Source organism: Pipra filicauda, unplaced genomic scaffold (genome assembly GCF_003945595.2).
Source record: "Pipra filicauda isolate LSUMZ 115617 unplaced genomic scaffold, ASM394559v2 scaffold125_size2111803_pilon, whole genome shotgun sequence".
In the NCBI taxonomy this organism is placed as follows: domain Eukaryota; kingdom Metazoa; phylum Chordata; class Aves; order Passeriformes; family Pipridae; genus Pipra; species Pipra filicauda.
The window spans coordinates 735729-759706 of NW_024103718.1; the positions used below are offsets into that span (position 1 = coordinate 735729).

The 23978-nt window shown below is 36.6% G+C and overlaps 1 protein-coding gene across 5 annotated transcripts in view; it reads right to left on the reverse strand.

The window, feature by feature from the left end:
- NALCN (sodium leak channel, non-selective) overlaps positions 1–23978 on the reverse strand; it is a 225406-nt gene that overhangs the window by 190532 nt on the left and 10896 nt on the right. For 4 of the 5 annotated variants that reach the window (XM_039389441.1, XM_027730766.2, XM_027730763.2 and 1 more), the window contains 4 exons: positions 23518–23700; positions 12627–12710; positions 10899–11038; positions 9946–10074 (listed from right to left, as the gene is read on the reverse strand). The exons of the other annotated variant lie outside the window; for it this stretch is intronic. In XM_039389441.1, coding sequence (XP_039245375.1) covers positions 9946–10074; positions 10899–11038; positions 12627–12710; positions 23518–23700 — 536 coding nt within the window. The remainder of the gene's footprint in view (positions 1–9945; positions 10075–10898; positions 11039–12626; positions 12711–23517; positions 23701–23978) is intronic. 5 annotated transcript variants of the gene reach the window in all.

Below are 23978 nucleotides of genomic sequence, written 5' to 3' on the forward strand. Positions count from 1 at the left end.
ACCCTAGCAATTAGCATTTGCTATATCAGATCTGTGACCTGGGAGATTCCGCTACCATTAATCTGTCAGTCTATATATATCTTGCACTTATATTTTGTTGCTTCAAATAATTCTCTACAGCACTGTTAAAATCAGGATGCTTGTGGCACAACTGACCTTACTTTCCGACTATGAATTCAGCTTGTAAATTACATCTCATTTCATAAAATACTGATATGATATGGAATTTAGAGCCTGAAATAAAAAAATTAATGGGCTATGTTAATTGTCCAGAATGGTGCAGTGAAGTTGTTCCAGAGCAGTAGATCACTCTGGTTTTCAAAATGATGACAAATTAAGAGATATAATTCGCCTATATATGTAAGAGAGCGGTATACTAATACTCATGAGACAACTTGTCTAAAGTCAATGTAGAACCACAGTATCACTACATCAGAAAACATTTATTGAGAAATCCTAGGCCAGAATCCATTTAATGTGAGCTTCAGGAACAAGTTATCTGCACCATGGAGCTCTCTGAGTTTATTTTAAGTTATTGCTAGATTCTCACTAGCTTGTTACTGTGCCCTTGTGTTCTGGCAATACGGCAAAGCAGAAGCATCTTTTAGAAACATGTAGAGAAATGGAAATTTTTTATCAAAATTGTATGTTCAGAGTTAGGTGTCTAGCAGAAGAGGAAACTATTAATTCTTGATATCTTAAAGAGAAAACTCTTATCAGTCATCTGATCCAAACTTATTTCTGTATTACTACTTTCTACACAGCAGTGCCCATTTTGTGTTTAGGTTCTATCACTTTCTGAATTCATTACTTGACATTAAATCACAGTTATTGAGAGTAACCTTTAAAGTCTTCAGAACTGCATAATCTTTCTCTGTTCTCAAAGGTTTTTGTTATCCTTCATCATATGCTCGGTGTGATTTTGATGATGCAGGGTTCACAAGGTCCCCCAGGTCACTAATGAAAATGGATAGCACAGAATACAGTGCCAATTCCTCTGAGATCCTAGTTAATGTATTGCTCCCTGTTTCACTGCTGTACGGTTGCTACTTACTTGCTTCATGATCTACCAGCCATTTTTTGTGTCTGCTGTGGTATTTTTACCAACGCAGTAGCTCTTCAGTCAGCAGCTGTGCTGTGCAGTACCTGGTTTTGGTGCAGAGACAGACATAGGGTTCCCTTCAACTAATACAGGAAATCCTTCAGCTCCAGCTAAGTCATTTTTACTTGTTGACTTCTTTACCTAATTAGTCAACTGTAATAATTTTTTATTATCTTATCAATAAATATCTGTCTTAGTTTTTTATTTAATTTTCTGGATCTGAAAACTACATGAGTAGCTTGGTAATTTTGAATTGCTTTCTGGTGATATCTTAGAAAATTAACAGAATACCAGAAAAAAAAATCCCTTTTTTCCTCCTTTTCTATTTTCAGCAGAGAAATCAGGCTAACAGAAAACAGGAAGCTAGAAGCTATGTTGGGTAATTTGTCTCTTAAGTTGTCAAAACCTCTCTTTGAAGAATTGCCTTAATAAGGAGAAGGTACTAAAAGATTGTGCTCACATGGGCACATGATGGTTGAAAGACCAGTTTCGCAACAGATGCTGTGGAAAACAGCCACTTTACTGCCAAGACACATCAACTCAGGTTCTTCTTGTGGTGTACATATGTATGTATGTAGTCAGAATGTTCTTCAGGCAATTAAAAACATGTCAGAGTAACAGTCCTATGCCTTTTGCAACAATCTTGTTATTGAAGGATGTCTATCAAGTGATGTGGAGTCAATTATCTCCTTCTGGATCCTTTGCATTCCTTTGAAGAACTAATTTCTGAGCTTGTTTGCTGGGTTGAAGCTGCACTCCATACTGCACTCTATACTCTGCATGGAAATATTCGGTTGATCTACTGGGATGAATTGTTTCTTGTTCATAATTTGATCAAGGCACCCTATTGAGCAAGATGTTTAAGCACATTGCCTAATTGAACTTTTGAGATGCTTAAAATTAGTTATGTGCTGAATCAGCACCTCAGTACTTAATTCATGTTGAATATGGCCTATGAAGGAATAAAACAATTGAAATCATCTTATATTGAAAACATCTGGTGATATTCTACCCATTTCTAGATATCTAATATTTTCTAGTCCATGTGTACTAGTTTATGCTTATTTATTGTCTTGAGGCAGAACAAAATTAGCCCATAGTAACAGTGGCCCAAAAAAGGCCTGTATCTGTACAGGTGCTATAAGCAGAGATTCTTCCTTTTTAGCCTAAGTCATACTCAATGCATGTAAGAGCTTTTTTTTTCTTCAAAAGGAGGTTAAATAAAAAAATAATCTACGTTTATATTAAGCACTTAAAATGAATGCTTTGCATTGTAGTGATTTAGGCAGCAATACTTTTAATAATATGCCCTCATGCTGCTGGCCTCTTGGGATTTGAGGGTTTTTCTAATGCAAACCATAATGTGAAATTCATCAACTACCAGTAGCTGGGGATCTGAATCTGCTTGAGCCAATGTATTAATTTTAATTTCTAAAAATACTTGTAAAATACTGTCTTATGATAATCCTATATATTATAATGGCTTTTGGATGGCAGTATCATAAATCTAACATACTTAAAGCATACAACTGGGTATGAATTAACATATTCTACTATAAAGGAATTAGGGTGCCCAGATTAATTTTTAAATCCTTGAGTTATATGTACTAAGCATGTTTACAAAAAGTGGAATGAGTACGTGTATGCTTGTGTATCTGTCTATCTTTTCAGTTACACACACAGTGAAATTTCAGGGTGTTCTTTAAAACTTCATCTGGAATTTACAAGTCTGTGTGTGCATCCACGTAGATATGTATGTGTAGCACTATACCTGATGAGAAACTTGTTTAAACATGTTTTAAAATGGCTCTTTGTGGTCCCTTTGCAAACACGTGTTTCTTCTTCCCAACAGCAACTGTTATGCAGGAATGTCCTGGGAAAGGTGTCCTGAGGTGTCCCATAACCCCTTCCTATTGGCTGCACCTACCTGATGGTTACCCTGAACTTGTGATTGGTTCCCCTTTGACCCTCCTAAAAGCATAAACCCCTTAAACTACGCCCGGTGTGCTGTCTCTGTGCCTGCCATGGAGCCACGTGCACCTCTCCCCTCCAGGGGGCCTGAAAAACCCTGTTTGGAGTACAAGACGTCGGAAATGGTTCTTCAGACGGAGAAGGAACTAGAGCTGGGCTCCCCCACGTCGAGGATGGGGAAAGGGAAACCCATATGTATGTCTCTCTGGTAATCATAAAGAAATGACTACAGGATAGGTGCACCTATAGTTATTTCTCTGCACTTATAATTGCCTAGGAAAAATTTTGTAAGAAGCTTTGGTTTCACACTGACAGATTTCAATTAATGTCTTGCTATCCCATGCAGTGCATGAAAGCAATAAAAATAATTAAAGCTTCTGTTCACCCAATTTAGTCGTCAAATGCATCTGTGAGTTAGATTAAAAGAAGAGGACTTTCAGAAGAAAAGTAAGATACTAATTATACTAAAGGGCAGCCTAAAGAGTTTTACCTTTTCTGTGGACAAGCAAGATTAATTAAAATGATGAATTTTAAGACACTCACTGAAGCCTTGGGATAATGGGGTGAATAGTACAAGATTTTATTTGCAACTTTCAGCAATTCATTTTGGATGTTTTTATATCAAAAGTCTGTGCTGTAACCAGGAAGTCAGAATCAACCTGAACATGAATGGAAAATATTATTGACTGCTTTTTTTCTCAGACCAGAACTTGCCATGATTAGCTTTTCAAGTCTGATTTGAAATTGCCCTAGGACTGGTCCAAAATAAGGATTTTCATTTGCTGGTTGAGAGAATACAAGCGAGGAGAAAAGCAGGTGTTTCTTATTACTGTATGCCCATTCAGCAGAGTTGGAGTTATGCCTTAGTTCAAAGTTTCTTCTCTTTGGTTTACCCAGCGGACCCATGAGGCAGTAATTCTGAGTAAAGTTTGATATCATTTTGACTGTAGCATTTTTTCATTTCATATGTGACCTGAGTCTAAAAAATGTGCCTTTGATGTTCCATCTATTGCTACTCACCACATAGTATCTCTGAAAAGATTCAAATTAAATCACTGACCCTATCTCACATTTCCGGATGCAAAAATTCAAAGCTCCAGCTCCTCTTAGTTGAATCTTTAGAAGGAACTGCACAATAAGAGACTGCAGGTCTGATGTCCTGACTTATCCCACCTCATTTTAAGTAATGAAGACAAAGAGAGAGAAATACATCTGCTGAGTTCAGAGGTTGGTGGTGTCAGCCACACTCCTAAAGCACCTTTCTCTCTCTGACAGCCAGAGAGGAAATTCAAGGCATTTAGGTTTCTAACACAGGTTTGCTGACATCAAAATCAGATGATACTCTGCTCATGGTAGATCACTTCTGTTAAGCAAAGCCAACGCTGTCATTGTCCAAATGAAAACAGGGCAGTTGCAGCTAATTAACAATTTTGACAAGCTATTGCTTTGATAACTAGTTACTGGCATTAGGGGAAATTAAATTCCCATCACTCATTTATTACCAGTCAAAGTAACAAAGTCACTGAAGTTAATCACAAAAAAATGAGTAAAAGAAGAAATCTTTCCTATGGACAGCCTTCTTCATTAGTTGTCCGGCTTCCTCTTGCACTATAAAGAAGAGTAGTTTTCCCTCTTCCTTTATATTTAAGAAAGCAAACAGTACCCAATCACCCATTTGGCAAATTCGCTTGAGATCACTCTTAGAATTCTGTTTTTCTAGTGATTTTTGTCTTTCTCTCAATTTTATGATATACCGGAGGATATTCTGACTTCTGGCATCCTGGCCTCCTGAATGTTTCCTGTAGAAAGCTCAATACTCATCAATAATTCTGTACAGCAATTATAAGGTAAAAATCTTGTGGCTAAATATAAAACTTTCCTTATGGCAAAGAAGAGATTAGGTAGTTATGTTCTTCAAATTCTTATACGTATAGTGAGCCAACTTCACAATAATCTATAAAATCCACTGCAGATTACTCAAAAGGATCTATTCTCAAAAAAATCCCACAAAGGTTGACAGGCTGAGCAGAAGTTCAATAAATTTGATTTCTGCTCTGGGACAGAGAATTGTGTGAACCCAAATGGCTCCAAATCTTAATACAAACAAGTACATGTCATTACTGAGCCATCAGGAGCTGAGGTAATTGGGTTCTCATCACTCTATCCCAGACTGTTGTTAAAAGGTCACCTTTTTGTTTAAAATGCATTTGGATAAACAAAACACTGTAAAGCCTGTGCTAAATTAATCAATCGTGTAATTACTTTGGACAGCTATCTGTATAAAAGTTCTAATAAAAAATAGTATTTCTGCTCAGAAATCATGTGCCCTCTGAAAGTTTCGAGAGCCTCACTCCTGAAGACTGCTTCCCAACACAGGCCACCAACATAGGCCACCACCTCAACATTCTTTCCACCCTTTTGACTGGATCCCATTTAAAATGAATTACTTTCCTTTTTGACTGGTGCTTTATTTTAATTGTTTTTGGTTGGGGTTTAAACAACATCAGGCCTCAAAGAATAAGATTTTTTTCCATTTCTCTTCTTCCTGAGGAGTTTATAGTAGACATGTATTACCAGTAAGAGAGATTGTGAATAAATCCCAAAGACAATATTAAAGTGGTGCTGGTTGTTGAACTAAAATCAATAAATTAATGTGCTCTGCTAATGAAGTCCTGTTATGTTGATTTTTCAAGCTTGGTCTTTGATTCCTTCCCTTTCTCAGAAACCTGATTACTCATGCTTACTTTCCCATGGCTGGTGTAAGACAGTATTACAAATTCCTTTTGTTCTTTTTAATCATATTTATTTCCTCTACTAGATACTGTGGTGAGCTTTCAGCTCCAATCTTTGAAGCTATTTTCTGACATTTTCGTGGCCTATCCGTAGACAGATGGAAAGATCACCAAGAACTTCTTAGCTCTTTCTATTACACAGTAATTATTTTTCTTATCTGTTTTCCTGGGCATCTGCTACTTTAAACAAGAAACCTTAAAAAAGAAGGATTTTAAATTGACTGCCATGGTGACAAGGCAGACCGGTCTACAGAAATATTCAGCCTATACACCACTGAAAATGTTAAAAAAAAAAGGATCTAAAGAATAACTTTGGGAAAAGAAATAGGTAAGTACCACAATTTATGGCGGTTAGCCATATTAGCCTTTCTCTTTTGATGAGGCTTCCTTTCCCTTAGCTCCATGTAGACTGAGATAATATAAATATAAACTATATTTAATATAATGTAAATATATTATATTATATAATATATAATAAATATAAACCAATCACGCGGTTTGGAAGCATTATTGTGTAATCAAACATGTCTTAGGAATAAAAAATACAGAAAACATTCAGTAGCTAGCATGTGAGGATATATAAAATATTCTAACAACCACAGGAAGGGTTTGGAAAGATTTTCTCTCTCCTGTCCTTGTGGAAGTACATTGTATATACTAGAGGTGACCAAGACTAAATTACAGTAGCTTTGGAAACACAACTTTTTTCACTTTATTTTGTTTGACTCTTTGAATTTAATCTCAGATATAACAAAAAAACCTATCAAACTGCTTATAATGTATGGATTTATCGAGATAATTGGATTACATATAGATTACATTCCAACCATACAGTGTGTCTTTCATGCAACTAAAGAAGATCTGCTCAAAGGAAATTCATGTAATATACCACTTATTGACAGAAAAAAGATATATTGCTCGGAGAAATCATCAGGGAAAAGCTATTACTGCATAGCTGAAAAAAGATAAGTCATAATCATGAGGGAATAATGAATGATAAAATTGTCTCGGAAGAAGACAGTGTTCCTTTTAGGGAAGACTGTTGTGAGAATAAAGGAAAAAAGGACTTATCATCAAACAACAACAATAAACTTTTCAGCCTTTGGGAGGAAGGCAGAGTCTGTTGGTTTCTCAGACAGAATGAAAACTCAGACTGCAGTTAGCTCACTTCAGTATTTCTATTTGTCAGAGTTAACATCATAAAATGACTGAGGAGGTGGAGAGACAGGAGGTCAGGCAGTGTGGGCATCAAGAGAGATGGAAAGATAAAAGAACTTGCAGCAGTCAAAGAGGCAATGCTTGTCTGATGAGGATACCATGTCCTTTCAAATAAAAAAAGAATAGCAAGATTTTAAGATGCCGTTTTCAAAAGGCACTTGCCTCCTTCATAATAATAATTTATAAGGCAGTAAACTTAAAAAGGGTGATTTCTAAAATGTCACAAATAGATGAAGCCTTGACCGCAAAAATAAGATTTCACCCTTGTTGCCTGACACAGAATTCTGCACAATACCAGGAAAATCACCTAAAATTAAACTTCTCACAGGTGGTTGCTAATTAGACGGTTTTCATTTTCTAATCTTGACTTGGGAGCCTGGGATCTGGTTTGCTGAAAATTTACAGCTGTGGCTCATTAAAGACTAAAGTTATTTAAGGACAAGTACAGCCAACTTTGGCGACTCTCCATTGCCTGGAACAGAGCCACCTGAGACAGACAGACTGACTGACCAATTCAACCTCTAAGAGGAATGTTTAATCCTCATTATAAGCTGAGAAACTGAACCTCAAAGACAAAAGTAAAACTTGGCTAAGCAATTTTCATGCTTTTGTGCTCTATTACATCCCAGCTAATAAACTAGCTCCGGAAAGGTCAGCCCTGACCTACATGAAGAAGGCACATGCCAACTCCACTCTGACCTTCTGCACTGCACTCTTCAAAAATTAAACACAGAAGAGATAGGGGCAAGTGTTTCTGGGGGTGTAATGATGAATGTTACAGACAAGAAGAGGAAATCAGTGTTTTCAGAGTAGGAATGAGCAGTATGCCAAGACTAAGGTAAAAATCCACATGTCAAGCAACAAAAAAAAAAAAGTATATTGTTCTTTGTGTAAGCACCATTCATCAGAATAAATGGGGGAACATTTCCAGGGAAAAAAAGTGGTGTCAATGTGGTGTCAATTTCTAATTTTTAAACAGCTAAAAAGATATAAACTTGATGAAACTGAAAGGAAAAGGAGTTTGGGGTACATGGTCAACCTCAAGTCTAAAATTCCCTTGATTCTCCACATTGGAATTTTTGAACATTAACCCCACCTAGGCAGATTTTAAATATTATTTTATACACTGGATATTTGTAGCTTTTAACCTTTTCCTGTAATTCAGACCTTCAACAACCTAAAATTTAGGGGGTTTCTGTATACTTTTTTTTTTTTTTAATAATGCCATATTCAGAGAGCAACCCAACACATGCAGAGAAAGCAGCCAAAACTTAATGGAAAGCCTTAAAGTTATAAATTTAAATTTCCATATTGCAAACATTATTATGTCCCATTTCATCTTTTTCTGCTGATTTCAAGGAAAAGCTGTATTCACTGACACAAGCAATTATATGATCCCTGATCTTTCTTGTGTTGTCTATGTCACTTCTTGTTTTTCCAAATAACATTCTGTAAATTGCAGAATTACATACCTTCTTATTACCACAAACGAATTTTTGACAAAGAACTTTTTCTCATGTCTATGGGAAATGGTAAAAAAAATCTGTTCTATAAAGATTTTTTCTTATAAAAAGAGTTAGAATAAAAGAATAAATGTGCAGTCGAGGTGAAGATCAGCTCCACATTTTACTATATTATTGATTAAATAAGTAAGAAAATATCTCAAAATTATTTTTTTTCATTTAACAAAGTACCATAAAATATCTAGCATATTCTCAAATAATTTTGCACTCTTTTTTTGAATCTGCCGCTTTTAATGCTCTCATTTTATATTTGATAGTTTTTAGGTCTTAGTTTAGAAAAATCTTTAATACAGAGTTTTGCGATCATGAGACCTACTGAGCTCAGTAGCAGACTAAGTGGTGTTTTGCTTTCTTACCATGCTTACTTTGTTTATTTTATGTTCTGACAAATTCAATACAGGAATAAAAGGATCCCATTTTGACTAAAACAAAGACCACAACTCCAGAGCTAATGTTTCACTATCCAAAGAAACAGGAACAAAACAAAGAAATAGATGTAAAAGACTCTCACAATGTAACGGTGCTCAAGGACACAGTTAAGTCTTCAATTCAACAGGACATGTAAGCATATTATCTGTGATTTTATCAGTCATCCCAGTGACAAGAGGCTCTATTGTACTTCAAGGTGGTTAAGTATATATTGAATCAAAATGTGATGTATACTCGATTACCAGTGTAAAATATATATCATAAGTATTTTGCAGAAGCTGGACAAAAAGGGTCTTTAAATCTGAGCATCAGATCCCAGCAAACTATTAATCCAGAAAGGGCCTGAGATACTGGAACAGGTTGACCAGAGAGGCTGTAGATGGCCCATCCCTGGAAACACTCAAGGTCAGGTTGGCTCTGAGCAACGTGATCTAGTTGAAGATGTCCCTGCTCATTGCAGGGGGGCCCTTCCAACCCAAACTATTCTGTGATTCTATAATTCCAGGGGTGGTTCTGCCCCATACTTTAGGTCTGGTCCCATATCAAGACATTCTAGGAAAAGACAGAAGAGCGCAAAACCTGATGAATCGTCAGTGACCCAGAGCAGCCACAAATGGCAATGCTCCTCTTAAAGTATCCTCTGCTCTCCTGCTCTCTCACCTCCCTGTCCCACACCACATACAGTCACTCACTCTCAAACTCAGACTGCAGCCAAATGACACAATTTGTAACCTCTCTGTCACAGTTAAAATTTGTATTTTTCGTAATTCCTAACATTTTTGTTTCCCCAATTTACCTTAATGTATTTTGGTGGATTGCTTTTAATCCATTAAGTTCATTTTACATCCGCTGATGCTACTACAATTATACATATATAAGGAAAGAACAGGCCCTGCACAGGTTAACTCACCCTGGTTGTGTGTCGTCGGTCACACAATGGTATGTAAAAGTTCCAAACATTTGCACTCCCAGGATCCCATATAGGAGAAGAAAGAACAGAAGAAAAATTGAAACGCTCCAGATTTGCTCTCCAGAACGCCTGGTAAAAAGACAAACAGGACTCTGAATGCACAGGCAATGTGAAGCCTCCTCTGAAAATCTCTAGAATAGAAAATATGCTCATACAAAGAAAGTAGTATTTCATCCTGCAGAAAAATTGTCCTTAAAACTGTACTTTTACTCTGCACAAAAAGAAAAGGGGGACATGATTTTTTCTAAATCCCTAAGTTAGGATAATTAAACCAGCTGTAAGCTGTAAAGGGTGGAACAAAAATGCCCAAATAAAATGTATAAAGTCTAGCTTTTGTAAAATAGTATCTAATGACTTATACAGACGACATATGGTGATGAATAAAGTTGATACTGAATAAAGACCAAAAAACTCTTTCACATTACCATTATACTTTTTGCCATGACATGCTCTACCAAGCATAATTATGTGTGTTTGCTTGCAAATAGGCATCTCTGTATACACACCAATACATGTACACTTGTAACTGTAACGGTTAGGGTCTGTGTTCATGTACTTTTATTTACAAATATTACCCTAGTAAGGGTATTCACCTTGATTATTAAATGGGGATATTAATGGAACAGAATTTACTGCCATTGGTTGCAAATTGCTGGCTACAGTTATTAGCAAAGTGCTTTAAAATGTGTTTAAATATTAGAAAATTTTGATCATTTGCTATAAAACTTCATTATTCCTTAAATATGGCAAATAGCAAGAATTTTTGGCCAGAACTAAAACTCAGGAGGAAAATGCCCATTAAGCATGAAGGGTCATTGATTTACTGCATAGTGAGTCTTCTAACCCAACACTGAAATATTCTCTATTATCTGAAGAATAATAGCCTTACTTACTTCAAAATATTTGTTATCCTAGTTCTTGGCAGCTCAAAACGAAAATATATCCGGAATGCTCGAATCATAATGAGCGGTCGTGGAATCCGTAGCATGCCCCAAGGTGACATCTGGTCAACTATTTCAGCAATTTCAAACACCTACAAAGCAAAGAATCAGTACTTTGTCTTGATGACTCTCTCCTATGCCTGTGTTCATTTATGGAACTTTTAAAAGTATGAATACTACACATTTTTTATTTTAATTTTCAATGTTCTCTTGGTTTATTTTATGGTTCATTTTAACTATATTTTTAAAAAAGAAAAGTCTTTGTAAATACTTTAATCCATTTCTGTTATCCTAATGAGCTTCCAAAAATATACTCTGCCCATGCTCATAATGCTTCAGTCTCAAACAACTCAAGAAGACTCTGCAAGCTTGTGTTAGCTGCCTATTTCTGTGCTAGTCCTACCCCATAGGTTTCCCACAACCTTGTTAGAAGTGATTAATATATATTTCCAAATATGAAAATCAGTATCTGTTAATGTTGCACAGCACTAAGGTTTTTACTATAATATAAAAATACATATACACAGATTGCCTTATGAGTTGCAACATGCTTATAAATTCTCCACTTAATTCCAAGTGCATGACAAAACTGTGCATTTTTTTCTCCTAGACTCTACTTATGACACAAATTTCAGCCAAGACACAGAATGGGGAACCATTTCCTCAATACATTGATAAGTTATGCACTCCATAAAGAGTGTTTAGCTAAATGATTGGGTGAAAATGTCTTGTTTTAATCCTTGTCTATCACTCTCTTAAAGTAACTACTTGATTTAATGTTTACTCAAAGTACTAAGAAAACGGAGGGGGAACCTGGACACACATAAACTGGGTAATCTACAGTGCTTATCTGTAATGATCAACCTTCATTCTACATGTGTACAAGATGTACCACCAAAGTCTGCCCTGTGTAAAAAGCAGAAAATAATGTGTCTGAAATTTGCCAGAAATGTATACGTGCCTAACAGCAATCACTATAGAACTTTTACAATCCTTACACTATTGCAGGTCAAATGTCAGTCTTCAACCTGTTCTTACCCAAAAAACTGCCTATGGTTAAGGACTGATTGATACGCAGGACACAATTTGACCTTTACCTTAACACTGTACTTTTTTGCAACATGTCCAGGTTCCCTTCTTTATAAAAATTTATCAAACTATTTCCAAATATAGTTTTTTTTCCCACTGTGCTTTAGCTTGAATCTTGGAAAATGTTTTGTTAGCTGTGAGCAATCAATCTTACATGAAACCACTCCACTCACCATATCAATACACCTGCAGCATGGGAAACATTTACCATTGGAAACATTCTCCCCTTAGATGCCTAAGCTAGTCACCATGGCATCCTGCTAGACTCAGTGGAAGGAAATGAGCACAACTGTCATATGGAGTAAGGGATAAATGGCTCTCTGAAGATCCTTCTTTCTCCTTTTGACCATGCAGAGAGTTTATGGTAACCAGCTTCAGATTTAATAAGAAAAATTAAACAAGATAAATTCTGCTACTAATGCAGATATGCTGCAATGTGCAATTACGGAGCTACTGAATTCAGTACATTTTTTTAAAAACAATTTGACCCAAGTACAACTGTACTTCCACAACTCACAATTTTTTGGTTGTGCCATATATTTTTCACAATTAAGGAACCATTCATTGAAAAAAAAGAAGTGAAATGATTACCTGTAAAACCAGTGACACCCAAAGACAAAAGACCATGAATCCATCAAACACACACCAACGATCCTTTACATAGGAGCTATCACCCTACATGAAAGAAAAGCTAAGAGGTTAATTGTTCTTTTACTGTCAGGATTTACAAATATCATAAACAAGAGTTCTTGGAAGAAGAAGTGTTTCTTGTGGACTTTTAGAATGCTACTTTTGAAAGACTTCAAGTCTAGTATCTGGATTAGAATATGCTGGAAACATATACATATCTTCTGGGTGAATAAATGTCAGCTTCATTCTTGTGTGGTACTTCTGTCAGAGAGAACTTACAAATAAACCTGCTATTTAGACTTTGATGTAAATCAAAAAACACACAAAAAATTAACACTGCACTTACTTTTCCATTGTATTGCCCATTACAAAATACACAGGAAGGTAAGTGTAAAATGGTAGCAATATAGTATTGTGTCATTCACTTACTTCAATACTGTTCAACAGCTTCAATTAAATCAGTATCATTTTACATTCATTTTTTTCATATTTTTTCAATCATTTTTCATGCTCTAGAGAAGTCTTGCTATCAGAAACACTTAACAGTAACCACTGAAACATCTGAACATGGTTTTGGTGACAGTCCAATCCAAAGATCACTCCTAAAAGGCAGCATGGAGAATTCAGCATCCAATTTCCTCTACACTACACAATTCTCAATCTCTCTTCCAGTTTGCATGCTTCTATATCCTCATGTTTCACACCATTCCTGACATGCAACACAGGCCCTCCACTGCAAGCTGTAACAACACTTCTTTGCTGGGCTGCTAATGCCTGATACTTCAGACACCTACACTTATTAGGTAGATCACAGCTGAGTGTTAGTTTTGTGTACCACACGGAGCATAGAGGAAGTTGGGACCCAAATGCATACAGATAGATGCAGCTTGTTGAAGGGGAGACTAGACAAAAATATACCTAAGGAAAGTAGATATCACAGTTTCATGCAAAAACATATGCAAAGACAATGACATCCCAGGGCACAAAATCACCCCTTCCAAATGATGTTTCTCACAACAGATTCAATATAGCCTTCCCTGCCTTATACACTCCCTCGTTTCTTTTCTGTTTAGAGATCTTACAGCTACAAAGTACAATCCACTTTTCAAAGGTATAACTGGGGAAAAAATTACTGTCATGTCTGAAGAATCTTGAAGACATTATTGGACTTTGGCCTTTTATGTGATTCCTGGCTTTATAGACATTTTTCCTTATCCCAGTTATTTCAGTATTTGTTTTTAAATGTCTCAGCATTTTCATTGATTCTGTAAGCACAGACAAGATGTTTTGTTTTAATCTGTTTTCAATGACATACACTATCCTAAAAATTATTTATCATTCCTTGCAGTAGGTGACAGCATGATATATTGTGTAAAGAGACAAATTATGTTTGGCTTAGTTTTTTTTTTAATTTATTTCAGTCGCAAAAATTCTTCAGGGCAGAAGTAAACACAGGATATCAAGAAAATACAGTAAGTGGTTTTCAAGTCTGAAATAAGGGACAGAGAACTTCAACACTATTTTCAAATGAGGATTTTCTAACACATAAGGAGGTTAAAGCTCTCAAATCAAGACTTAAGAGAAGGAAGACTGCAAATTAGGGAAGCAACAGAACAGGAACTTTTGCAACATTTTTACCTGTCCTTCCTAAAGAAAGTAGACTTAGTTCCTCAAGTAAACTCCAGGCTAATCAGTAACTGTTTGCTCAGGGCTGAGAGAATTCAGATGTTCAGTAGTTATGTTCAGTAACCGTGAAGCAGATTCATGTTATTTCTCTGCAGAAATCAGCTACCCACACCCTAAATCTCTTACTCCTCTTTCCTCTGCCATTCTCTCCTAGTGAATAAATCTCCAGTGAGATTTGTATCAACATGCAACTTGAGTCCTTCAATTGTGGCTCTGAACAAAAATGCTGATTGGTCTTTCTCTTGCTGAAGAATTCTTTGAAACTTACATTTCTTCTCTTAAGTACCCTTTGTCTAAAGCAAAAAGTCTTCCCTGAGTTGAGCCATACAGATCTGAGCAGGAACTTGTGCAGGAGTTCTTGTATTCACACTCTTCTGAATAACCCATCAAGTTCTCACTGAAAGCCAAACCTTTTTTTAGAAACTGCTTTTTCTCTCCACAATAGCTGTGGTATAATTGAAACAGCTTTGCTGTTTTCTCCTTACAAAAGTAGATGTCATGACCCTTTCCAGTCTTCTCACCTGTTAAGTTGCTGCATCACTTCACTTCTCTCACTGTCACACCAGGCCAGTTTCCACCACTAAATCCTCCCAGTAAGAGAGGCTTTCAGTGAACTGACCACAGAAACTTAGGGCACCTGAACTACATCTGTAGAAACGACTCATTTTGGGGGAGGGCCTGGCCCTTTCCACTTTGCATGTAGGGAGATCTGGGCTAAGTCCTTTTAATGTTATTTGTCTGGCAGTGGATGTGGTAGGGAATCTTTGATGCATTTTACTGTGTATGGCCTTATTAGATGTTAGTTGTTCTTGGAAGCATTTTTAAGGCAGGACTACATTCTAGTGTGCCTTAAAAATAAGTTTGAAATTGTAGCCTCGCAGAGGTGATGTGTGTTAAACACTGCTGTGCTTCATCCAGCAGTATTCTGTCCTCCCCCAGCTCGAGTGTTTATGGTGGATGCAATGGGTGGATTGGGAGCCAAATGATTCAAGGTGAAAGCTTTCACTTTGAAGCATCAAATATTGCCTGAAGATTGAACAGGGAGGTTTGACAGGCAAACAGTCTCATCTAACATGACAACAACTCAGATTTATAATTGACATTCAAAGCTCTTATTCAACAGAAAAAAGCCACAACACTGAGAGATGGAATAGGTAAGAAGGATGCATTTTCCAGAAAGAAGATTGTATTATTTGGTAATTAGCATTATTAAAAGTTGAACAATACATTTTATACTCCAAAGACTAGGAAAAGCTTATGGAAACAAAAATCCCAGTGTAGCTGTAAGAAAGACATATTTATATTAGTGGTGGAGAACACAATACTCTGAAATCAAATTTTACATTCAACTTACTCCCTTAAAAATCCTACACAAATTTCATCATTTTCATGAAAACACAGCTGCATAGAAAAGTTCTTATTCCCTTCAACGGGGATTTAGATGTCATTAAGATTTGTTCATCTTCATGTCTTGTTTCATTCTCTCAAATTAAGAGAGAAGAAAACATGGGCATAAAATAAAATAGAATTGTTTAATTATAGCAGAATTCCTTGAAAATGCAAGTTTCAACACAGAAGGGTACATTAGGGACGAAGTTCCTTCTCTTGCTACCTGAATACATAACATGTTATCCACTATGTTGCTTTCACTGCTTTCCTTTCGTGTCATTTTACCCTGATATGAAGTGATACATTAAAAATATCCTTCAGTAATAGCTGCTGTCATGAAGAATAACAAGCAAGTAACCCTTGAAAGTGCTGTTACAGAGGAAAAAATCAGCATTACCAAAAAGTAAAGTTCTGTTCATCTAACTGGTGTGTATATTGAAAGAGCAATTTCCAACTACATTGTGAAAGTCAGTATGCAGTGTATTTTTTCTTAGCAACTTTTAGGTTAAATTTTGATCATAAGTATTGCTAAGTATTATATGGACACATACTTCAATCCATGCCCCAAAATAATTTCTCACTAAAAACTTCCATGACCCATTGACCAGTCAGAAAAAATACTGTTTATATTTTAGAAATACTGCTTATGTACATTCACCAAGTAATTTAAATTTTCTAATGCTTTAATGCAAAAATGGTGCAAAAAGCCCCACTGTGTAATATGAGTCATTACTTTCCTGTAATAAACACTCCAACAAAACCTGACACAAGTAACCATAGAAACAGGTGCATATATTCTAGTGCTATGGTCTCTAACCTTCCCTGGTCCACAGGCAGCAACAGACAACCAGCAGCATGCTGCAGGCAACTTCAAATTTGTTTTCCTCATGATAATCACTTTTAATTTTTTTAATTTCCTGTGACTGGAAACAGCATCGGAGCATTTCACTAGTAACACAACCCCAGTAGGCTAGGAACAGATGTCCTTTACAATGGACATACATGCTTAGCAAAACAACAAAAAACACAGGAAAAAAGTGAGACAGAAGAATCAAGTTTTGTAGACTGTGTTATTCACATGATGGATATAAATACTATTTTCTATGAAATAATATTTACAACTAAGAATCACAGCTGCCAACACCAAAATATTCCAGTATTTTTTAAAGTTACATTTTAAAACAATTTGAAATAACATACTCTTTGCCAACAAAGAATAGCATGGGACCTGCACTACACATCTAGGTTTCCAACACCATTATACACTGTACAAAACTTCAGTTTTCTAATACATGTATGCAAAATAATTTGTCATGAGGAAAAAAAATCATCTTAAAATCCCAAGACACTGGGCAAAGAGAAACTCAAACCTTATGACAAATGGTCTTTTTTGTGTTTACTCTGTGAGCTTTTTACTACCACAAGTAAGTAGTTTTCTCACTTTCTTTTTTTCCCTCCACTCTGTTCAGTCAAAGAAACTCAGAATTTTCTCATTCTTGCCACTGACTCTACTGGTTATGCCCCTGCCCTCAAGGTCAAGGTTCTCACTCTTGTTTGTGACTTGCACATCCTGAGACTGAGCTTTCAGCACAAGGCATCACAAGCACATCAGAGCATGCTCTTGCTTGATGATGGGAGCCACATATTCTATTTTACTACCCAACCTTTGAAAAGAACACAATTTCCTGATCCTTAACTCATTCATACACTACGGGTATACAGCACTTCTAAAGTCATGGAACACATTCATTTCAGAATTTCAGTCTTCCATTTTCAGTCTGTAACACAACAGAAACTCCTTTAACAAAGCTAGTAAAACCCGGTGAGCAAGCTGACAGTGTTTCACCACAATTCTATTAATATTTTCATCATTTATCAGAAGGATTAATCTAATTTTGTAATTTCTTTATTCCTGTTTGATGAAGATGGAATGTTTAGTATTAAAACTACTGAAAAGAAGGCGAAACAGATACTTGTAATAAGGTGCATTAAACATCAGTTCTGTAATCGATAACTCAAGACAAACTTCTGAATTAGGATGATTATAGAAGAAACTCATTTAAACATGAATGAGTTAATGCCATAAATGTTAAAGAAAAAGTTGGCATCTCATTGTCTATATAAGTTTTGTGGTCCCTACCTGTCCATTGACAACAAATATATAATAATGAGTTAGAGCAATTGGTGAGATATCTATAGGCTGGGTGCTAGCGTAGGTACTTTAAGCTTCCCTTTCAGTCAATGGGAAAAAAACCACCAGATAAATTATAAATTATCTTTCGAAAGAGATACAATAAGCAACTAATTGCAGACCATTGCAGTCCCTCAAATTAGTGCTGATGAATGCTATTATTTTTTTCTAGGTTAAGTCAAAAAATCTACTTTTTGCAAGCAAAGATAGAAAAAAAAAAGCCAGATTATGCAATTAGATATCAGTGGCCACTGGAAACACAGAACCAAAGAGTCATTGAACTCCGTTTACATTATAGGAAATAAAGAGCAAATCTAGGATTAATTGAAGAAAGTGGAATTCTGAACAGAAGAGATCATGAAAATACTAATGTCAAATTGAATTCAGTAAGCTTTAACCACGAACTAAGTTTATTAAATTTTTTATTACATTTACTGTCACAGGTCATCATTCTTCAATCTAGAGTATCATTTAGAATACAAGCATAAAAATATGTCATAAGAAACAAACTGACTTGGTCTAATTCCCTGTTGCCATCTCATATAAAACTTCACAAGCCATTGCAAGTTGTCTTCCTGCTTGTACATACATTTTATACAATACAGCCAGACAATATGAGGCAGACTGTCCTAGAATATTGTTTTTAAAAAGATCTTAATCAGTAAGAAATTATAGCCTGAATTTCATCTTCAGACTCAAATTAATGACAGATGTATTAATAGCATTAGTTCACTAGTTCATGACATGTGACAATAGCCTGCAATACCAAAAACTTCACAACCTCCCTGGGCAGCCTGTTCCAGTGTCTAACCACCCTCACAATAAAAAATTTCTTCCTAATATCTAACCTGAATTTCCCCTCTTTCAATTTGTACCCATTACTCCATGATCTATCACTACCGTTCCTTATGTAGAGTCCCTCTCTGGCTTCCCTGTAGGCCCCCTTGAGATACTGGAAGGTTGCTATGAGGTCTCCACACAACCTTCTGTTCTCCAGGCTGAACAGCCCCAACTTTCTCAGCCTGTCTTGGCTGGGAAGGTGCTTCAGTCCTCTTATCAACTTCATGGCCCTCTGGACTTGCTCCAACAGTTCCACGTCCTTCTTATGCTGGGGGCACCAGAACTGTACACAGTACTCCAGGTTAGGTCTCACAAGAGCAGAGTAGAGGAGGAGAATCACCTCCTTTGACCTGCTGGCCACGCTCCTTTCGATGCAGTCCAGGATGAGGTTGGCTTTGCCAGTTCATGTTGAGTTTTTCATCAACCATCATCCCCAAGTCCTTCTCCACAGGGCTTCTCTCAATCACCTCTGCCCAACCTGTAAGCGTGTCTGGGATTGCCGTGCCCCAGGTGTAGGACCTTGCACTTTGCTTTGTTGAACTTCATGAGGTTTGCATCAGCCCAGCTCTCAAGCCTGTCAAGGTCCCTTCGGACGGCATCCCTTCCCTCCAGTGTGGCAACTGCACCACACAGCTTCGCGTCATCAGCAAACTTGCTGAGGGTGCACTCAATCCTGCTGTTCATGTTGCCAACAGAAATGTTGAACAGTAACAGTACTTTCAGTACTTTTCTCCCAGGTAGTGCCTATATACTGAATATAATCTGTTACGCTGCCCATTTCACTTCTTTCAGAGAAGTCAACCTATCATAATACCTATTTAGAAGCAAACAGTAAATGATAGCAATAATATGGAACATCAATATATAGTTTGAAAACAAAAGGAGCTCAGACTTTGTAGTAGATATATCCTATGCTGTCATGCTGAGGTTTCTTTAATACCTGTATTTGTTCTCATTTTCTAAACACATCAACATCTACTTTCTTTGTAGAAGGTGGATATCTATCTGTGTAATTCCAGGAGTTCCCTGTATCATTTGCCTTCACAAATGGAACAAGCACCAACCAGCATTTACAAGGCATGGGCAGCCCAAATTTTGAATAGATTTTACTAGCACAGCAACAATAACTCAGAAGGAAACATGAGCAATAAAAGGCACAGTATCACAGCAACATTTCAGTTTAGCTTTCCTTCTGGGGTAACAAAACTCTTGGATGGAGGCATTGTTTCATTTTGTCATTTAGTTTACATGGGGAAAAGGAAAACTTTTTACAGAGAAAAGGCTAGTAGTTTCAGAAAATACTTTTTTTTCCTAAAAACTCTTGGCACCAAAGGAAGTATATTTCTCACTTGTCCTCAGAGAGTGTTAATTGGACATGACTTAACATTTTCAAAATCTTCTTAGCTCAGCTATACTTACACTTTTATTAATTAGGACTTAAATGGATGGTGCCTACCTTATCCATAAATTAGGTTTCTCGCTGCACTATAATTTTGCATTAATCATGGTTCAAATGTTTATTAGCCTTTCAATTTCTAAAGCATTTACAGAAATACCAACATGGTAAAGTTCAGTAGAACCATATGGCAATGCATTCATTGATCCTATGCTCACTAAAAATCTTGAATGCACTTAAATTAGGATTACATTTCATAAACAAATTTTGTTATGTAAAGATGGTTCAAATACAAACATCTTTAATAAATGCTAATAGAGTTCTAAACAGTGCCTTATTTACTTCAATTGCCACTGTCTTAGGAAGACCATGGATCAATATGTTCTGGCAAAATTATAATATTTAACCAATATTTTCCCTAAAATCCATAATCCAAAGAATAAGTCAAATAGTTCACTAAAAAGGATCACTCACTAATTAGTATTCAAAGAAACATGGAAGTTTTTGATTAAGTATTAGGAAAAATATCTTTGCCATAAGGTTGGTCAAGCACTGGAACAGGCTGTCTAGAGAGCTTGTGAAGTCTTCATCCTTGGAGGAGTCTGAAATTCCCCTGGACAACCCAAGCCATGGGCAACTTCATCTAACTGGACCTGCTTTGGGCAGCAGGTCAGACCAGATGACCTCTGTAGGTTCCTTACCATCTAAGTTATTCTATGACTCCATGAATAAGCGCCAAAGAAGGCACTTCATTTCAGTGTAACTATATTCACTGATGAATGCTACAAGACATCAAGCTTTAAGCAAATGCTCAATTGTTAAAAAAACAAAAAATGCAGCCATTTTTTATTAAACTATCTGTTCTAGAACAAGCAGCAGTTACGAGTACTGAGGCCATGTTGCTGAGAACACAGCTGTGTTGGGCAGGACACATCTCAAGGATGAAGGACCACCGCCTCCCTAATATCGTGCTTTATGGTGAACTTGCCACTGGCTGCCACAAGAGAGGAGCCCTGAAGAGAAGATACAAGGACTCCTTGAAACAACATCTCAGCCTTGGTCACATTGATCTTCATCACTGGTCTACTCTGGCCTCCAATCGGGAGGCCTGGAGACACATTATCTATAACGCTGCTGCTTCCTTTGAGAACACACACAAGATCACTCTCGAGGAGAAAAGACAATGCAGAAAGAATCGTGTCTTGCCAATACCACCTAAGGAGTCTTTCTGCTGTGCCTTTTGCAACCAGACTTGTCTATCTGGCATTGGCCTCTTTAGCCACCAGCGCGCTTGTAAGCAAATGTGGGTAGAGCCCTTCCAAAATCTTCATTTGCGTAGCCTAGCCATGGTGATGATGATGATCTTTGTGTAACAGTGGTTATGTCTAATCTGTTTTAGTGTATTTTTATCTAATAAACAAATAGTAAAATGTCAGTGCAAAGGAAATAATCTGTGCTGTTATCTATATATGTATAACATAAATTGAGGCATTGAAACCAACTCCAGACAGCTACTCATTCTGTGTGGCCAGGCTCACCAGACACGCTTCAAATACAAGTTCATTATATGACAATTATAGACAAGTTCATCCTATGAGGAGCAGCTAAGGACTCTAGGTTTGTCTAGTTCAGAGAAAAGGAGGCTGAGGGGTAACCTTATTGCTCTCAACAGCTTCCTGAGGAGAGGAGAAGTGAAGAGTGAGGTGCTGATCTCCCTGGTACCCTGTGACCCGATGCATGGAAATGGTTCAAAGCTGTGCCAGGGAAGGTTCAGACTGGAAACTGGGAAACCTTTTGTAAAGAGGGCGGTTAAACACTGGAACAGGCTTCCTAGACAGGTGGTCAATGCCCCAAGCCTGTGTTTAAGAGGCATTTGGACAATGCACTTTAAGTTTTGGTCAGCCCTGAACTGGTCAATTGGTCAGGCAGTTGGACTGGATTATGGCTGTAGGTCCCTTCCAACAATCCCTTCCACCTTCTCCTTGCCTCACCTCACCTCGGCTCTTCTTTTTTCTCTTCCCACAAACCCACAAATTTAAACAATCCAGTGAAAGTCAGACTAAGCAGCATATTGTTCATAGACCTTAGGGGTCAACTGTGAGTGAAGTTGGCATTTGCATACACAAAAGCTCAGAAATCAAGCTTTGTACAAAAGTCACACTGTTGGCCACCCTTCCCTCTCTCTCTCTGCATTAATATCTACATGTCTCTTTCTCTGCAAAGGCCGTACTGGTTGTAATAGTAACTTTTTATTCTCACACTGTTCAAATGTGCACAACGGTCACCAATTCTCCATTCATAATCCTGTGTCCTTATCTTCACCTACTTAATAGACATCTCTGAAGAAGAAAGCATAGGTGGCAGCTAGAAATAGCACTTCACAATAGATTACTTGGGCTTTATACAGTCCATGAAGATTTTCTCATAACTATCTTATCTCAGTAATTTTCTAAATATTAATATTAATGACACTTTAACTTTTACTACTAATATTCATTAGGTATGATGAATAATATTTCAGTTTGGAAGTGAACAAAAAATGCTGTCTGCAAACTCAGAAAAACTTCAAGAGCTTAAGTACAGCATCAGATGTCTCTGGAGTCACCAGACCTTTCAGAAGTGAAAAGCAAGGATAACACTGATTATCTATTCTGTGCCATAGTGACATAATTGCATTGTCAATAAGGTCTGTAGATGGATTTTCTATATGGAAGCTGATTTGTATCTTTTTGTAGAAGACTGGAAACAACTAGTAAAATAATAGTACAAAATAATGATTACTGAAAAATTCTGCAGTTTTGCAGCCTACAATATTGTATCTACTTATACAAATTAGCCCAGTAACAACAGCAGACATATAACAGAAGCATTTGTTTACCAACATGGATTATATTAAGGAAAAAACATTCAAAGCAAGATAACTTTCTCATTTAGCTCACAGTAAGACATATGTTCTTATTTAAGTAACCACACAAGAACACATCCAGCCTTCTGAAACGAAAATCTAAATTCTAACTCCATATATGGACCAATAGACATTTACAAAATATTCTTCCTAATGTATATGTTGCTTTTTATTCCTTTCATTTTTTATACTAATGCAATGCAACTATCTATTTCTTACTAGTAGACCTTATTAGGAATGCTGGCATTATATTTTGGGGTGATTAAATATGCAGTAAAGCTGAATCTTTGTCAATCTGTCTTTTCAGTTTATACGCCATAATGTTGCCTGCAGTTAAAAACAATCATATTGAGAAGAGCTGGTAAATTGAAAAACAAATACCAAATGTCATTAGCATAAATGCAGATCACTTGAAGCACACATAGAATACTGTTAAAATGCTTACCTTAACTATCCCACGGATGTGCATTTTTGCTATCATCTCTGCAGTGTAAAGAAACATCAACAAAGTATCAAGAGCAAATGTCACATACTGGAGAGGCGGATAATGCTCGAAGGTCTTTGGAGTGTTCATACAAACAGAAATAACACTGATGATGGCACAGATTCGTAGTAAAGAGTGTACCCACTGAAAAAAAAAACAAAACCAAACAAAACAACCAAACACAAAATATTGCAAGATTGTTTTGATCTTTAAAAAAGCTCAAATATTTAGCCTCCATAACTTATATTGGCACCTTTTGTAAATGCACATCTGTGTTCTTTTACGTCATGATCCACATATTAAAGGTCTTTAACCACAAACAAGCACTCCTAAATGATTTATAATTATATATACATATAAAGAATTTTATTGGGCAATTTGTGAGGTTGTATAATTCAGAAACAAAGAATTAAGAACCATGA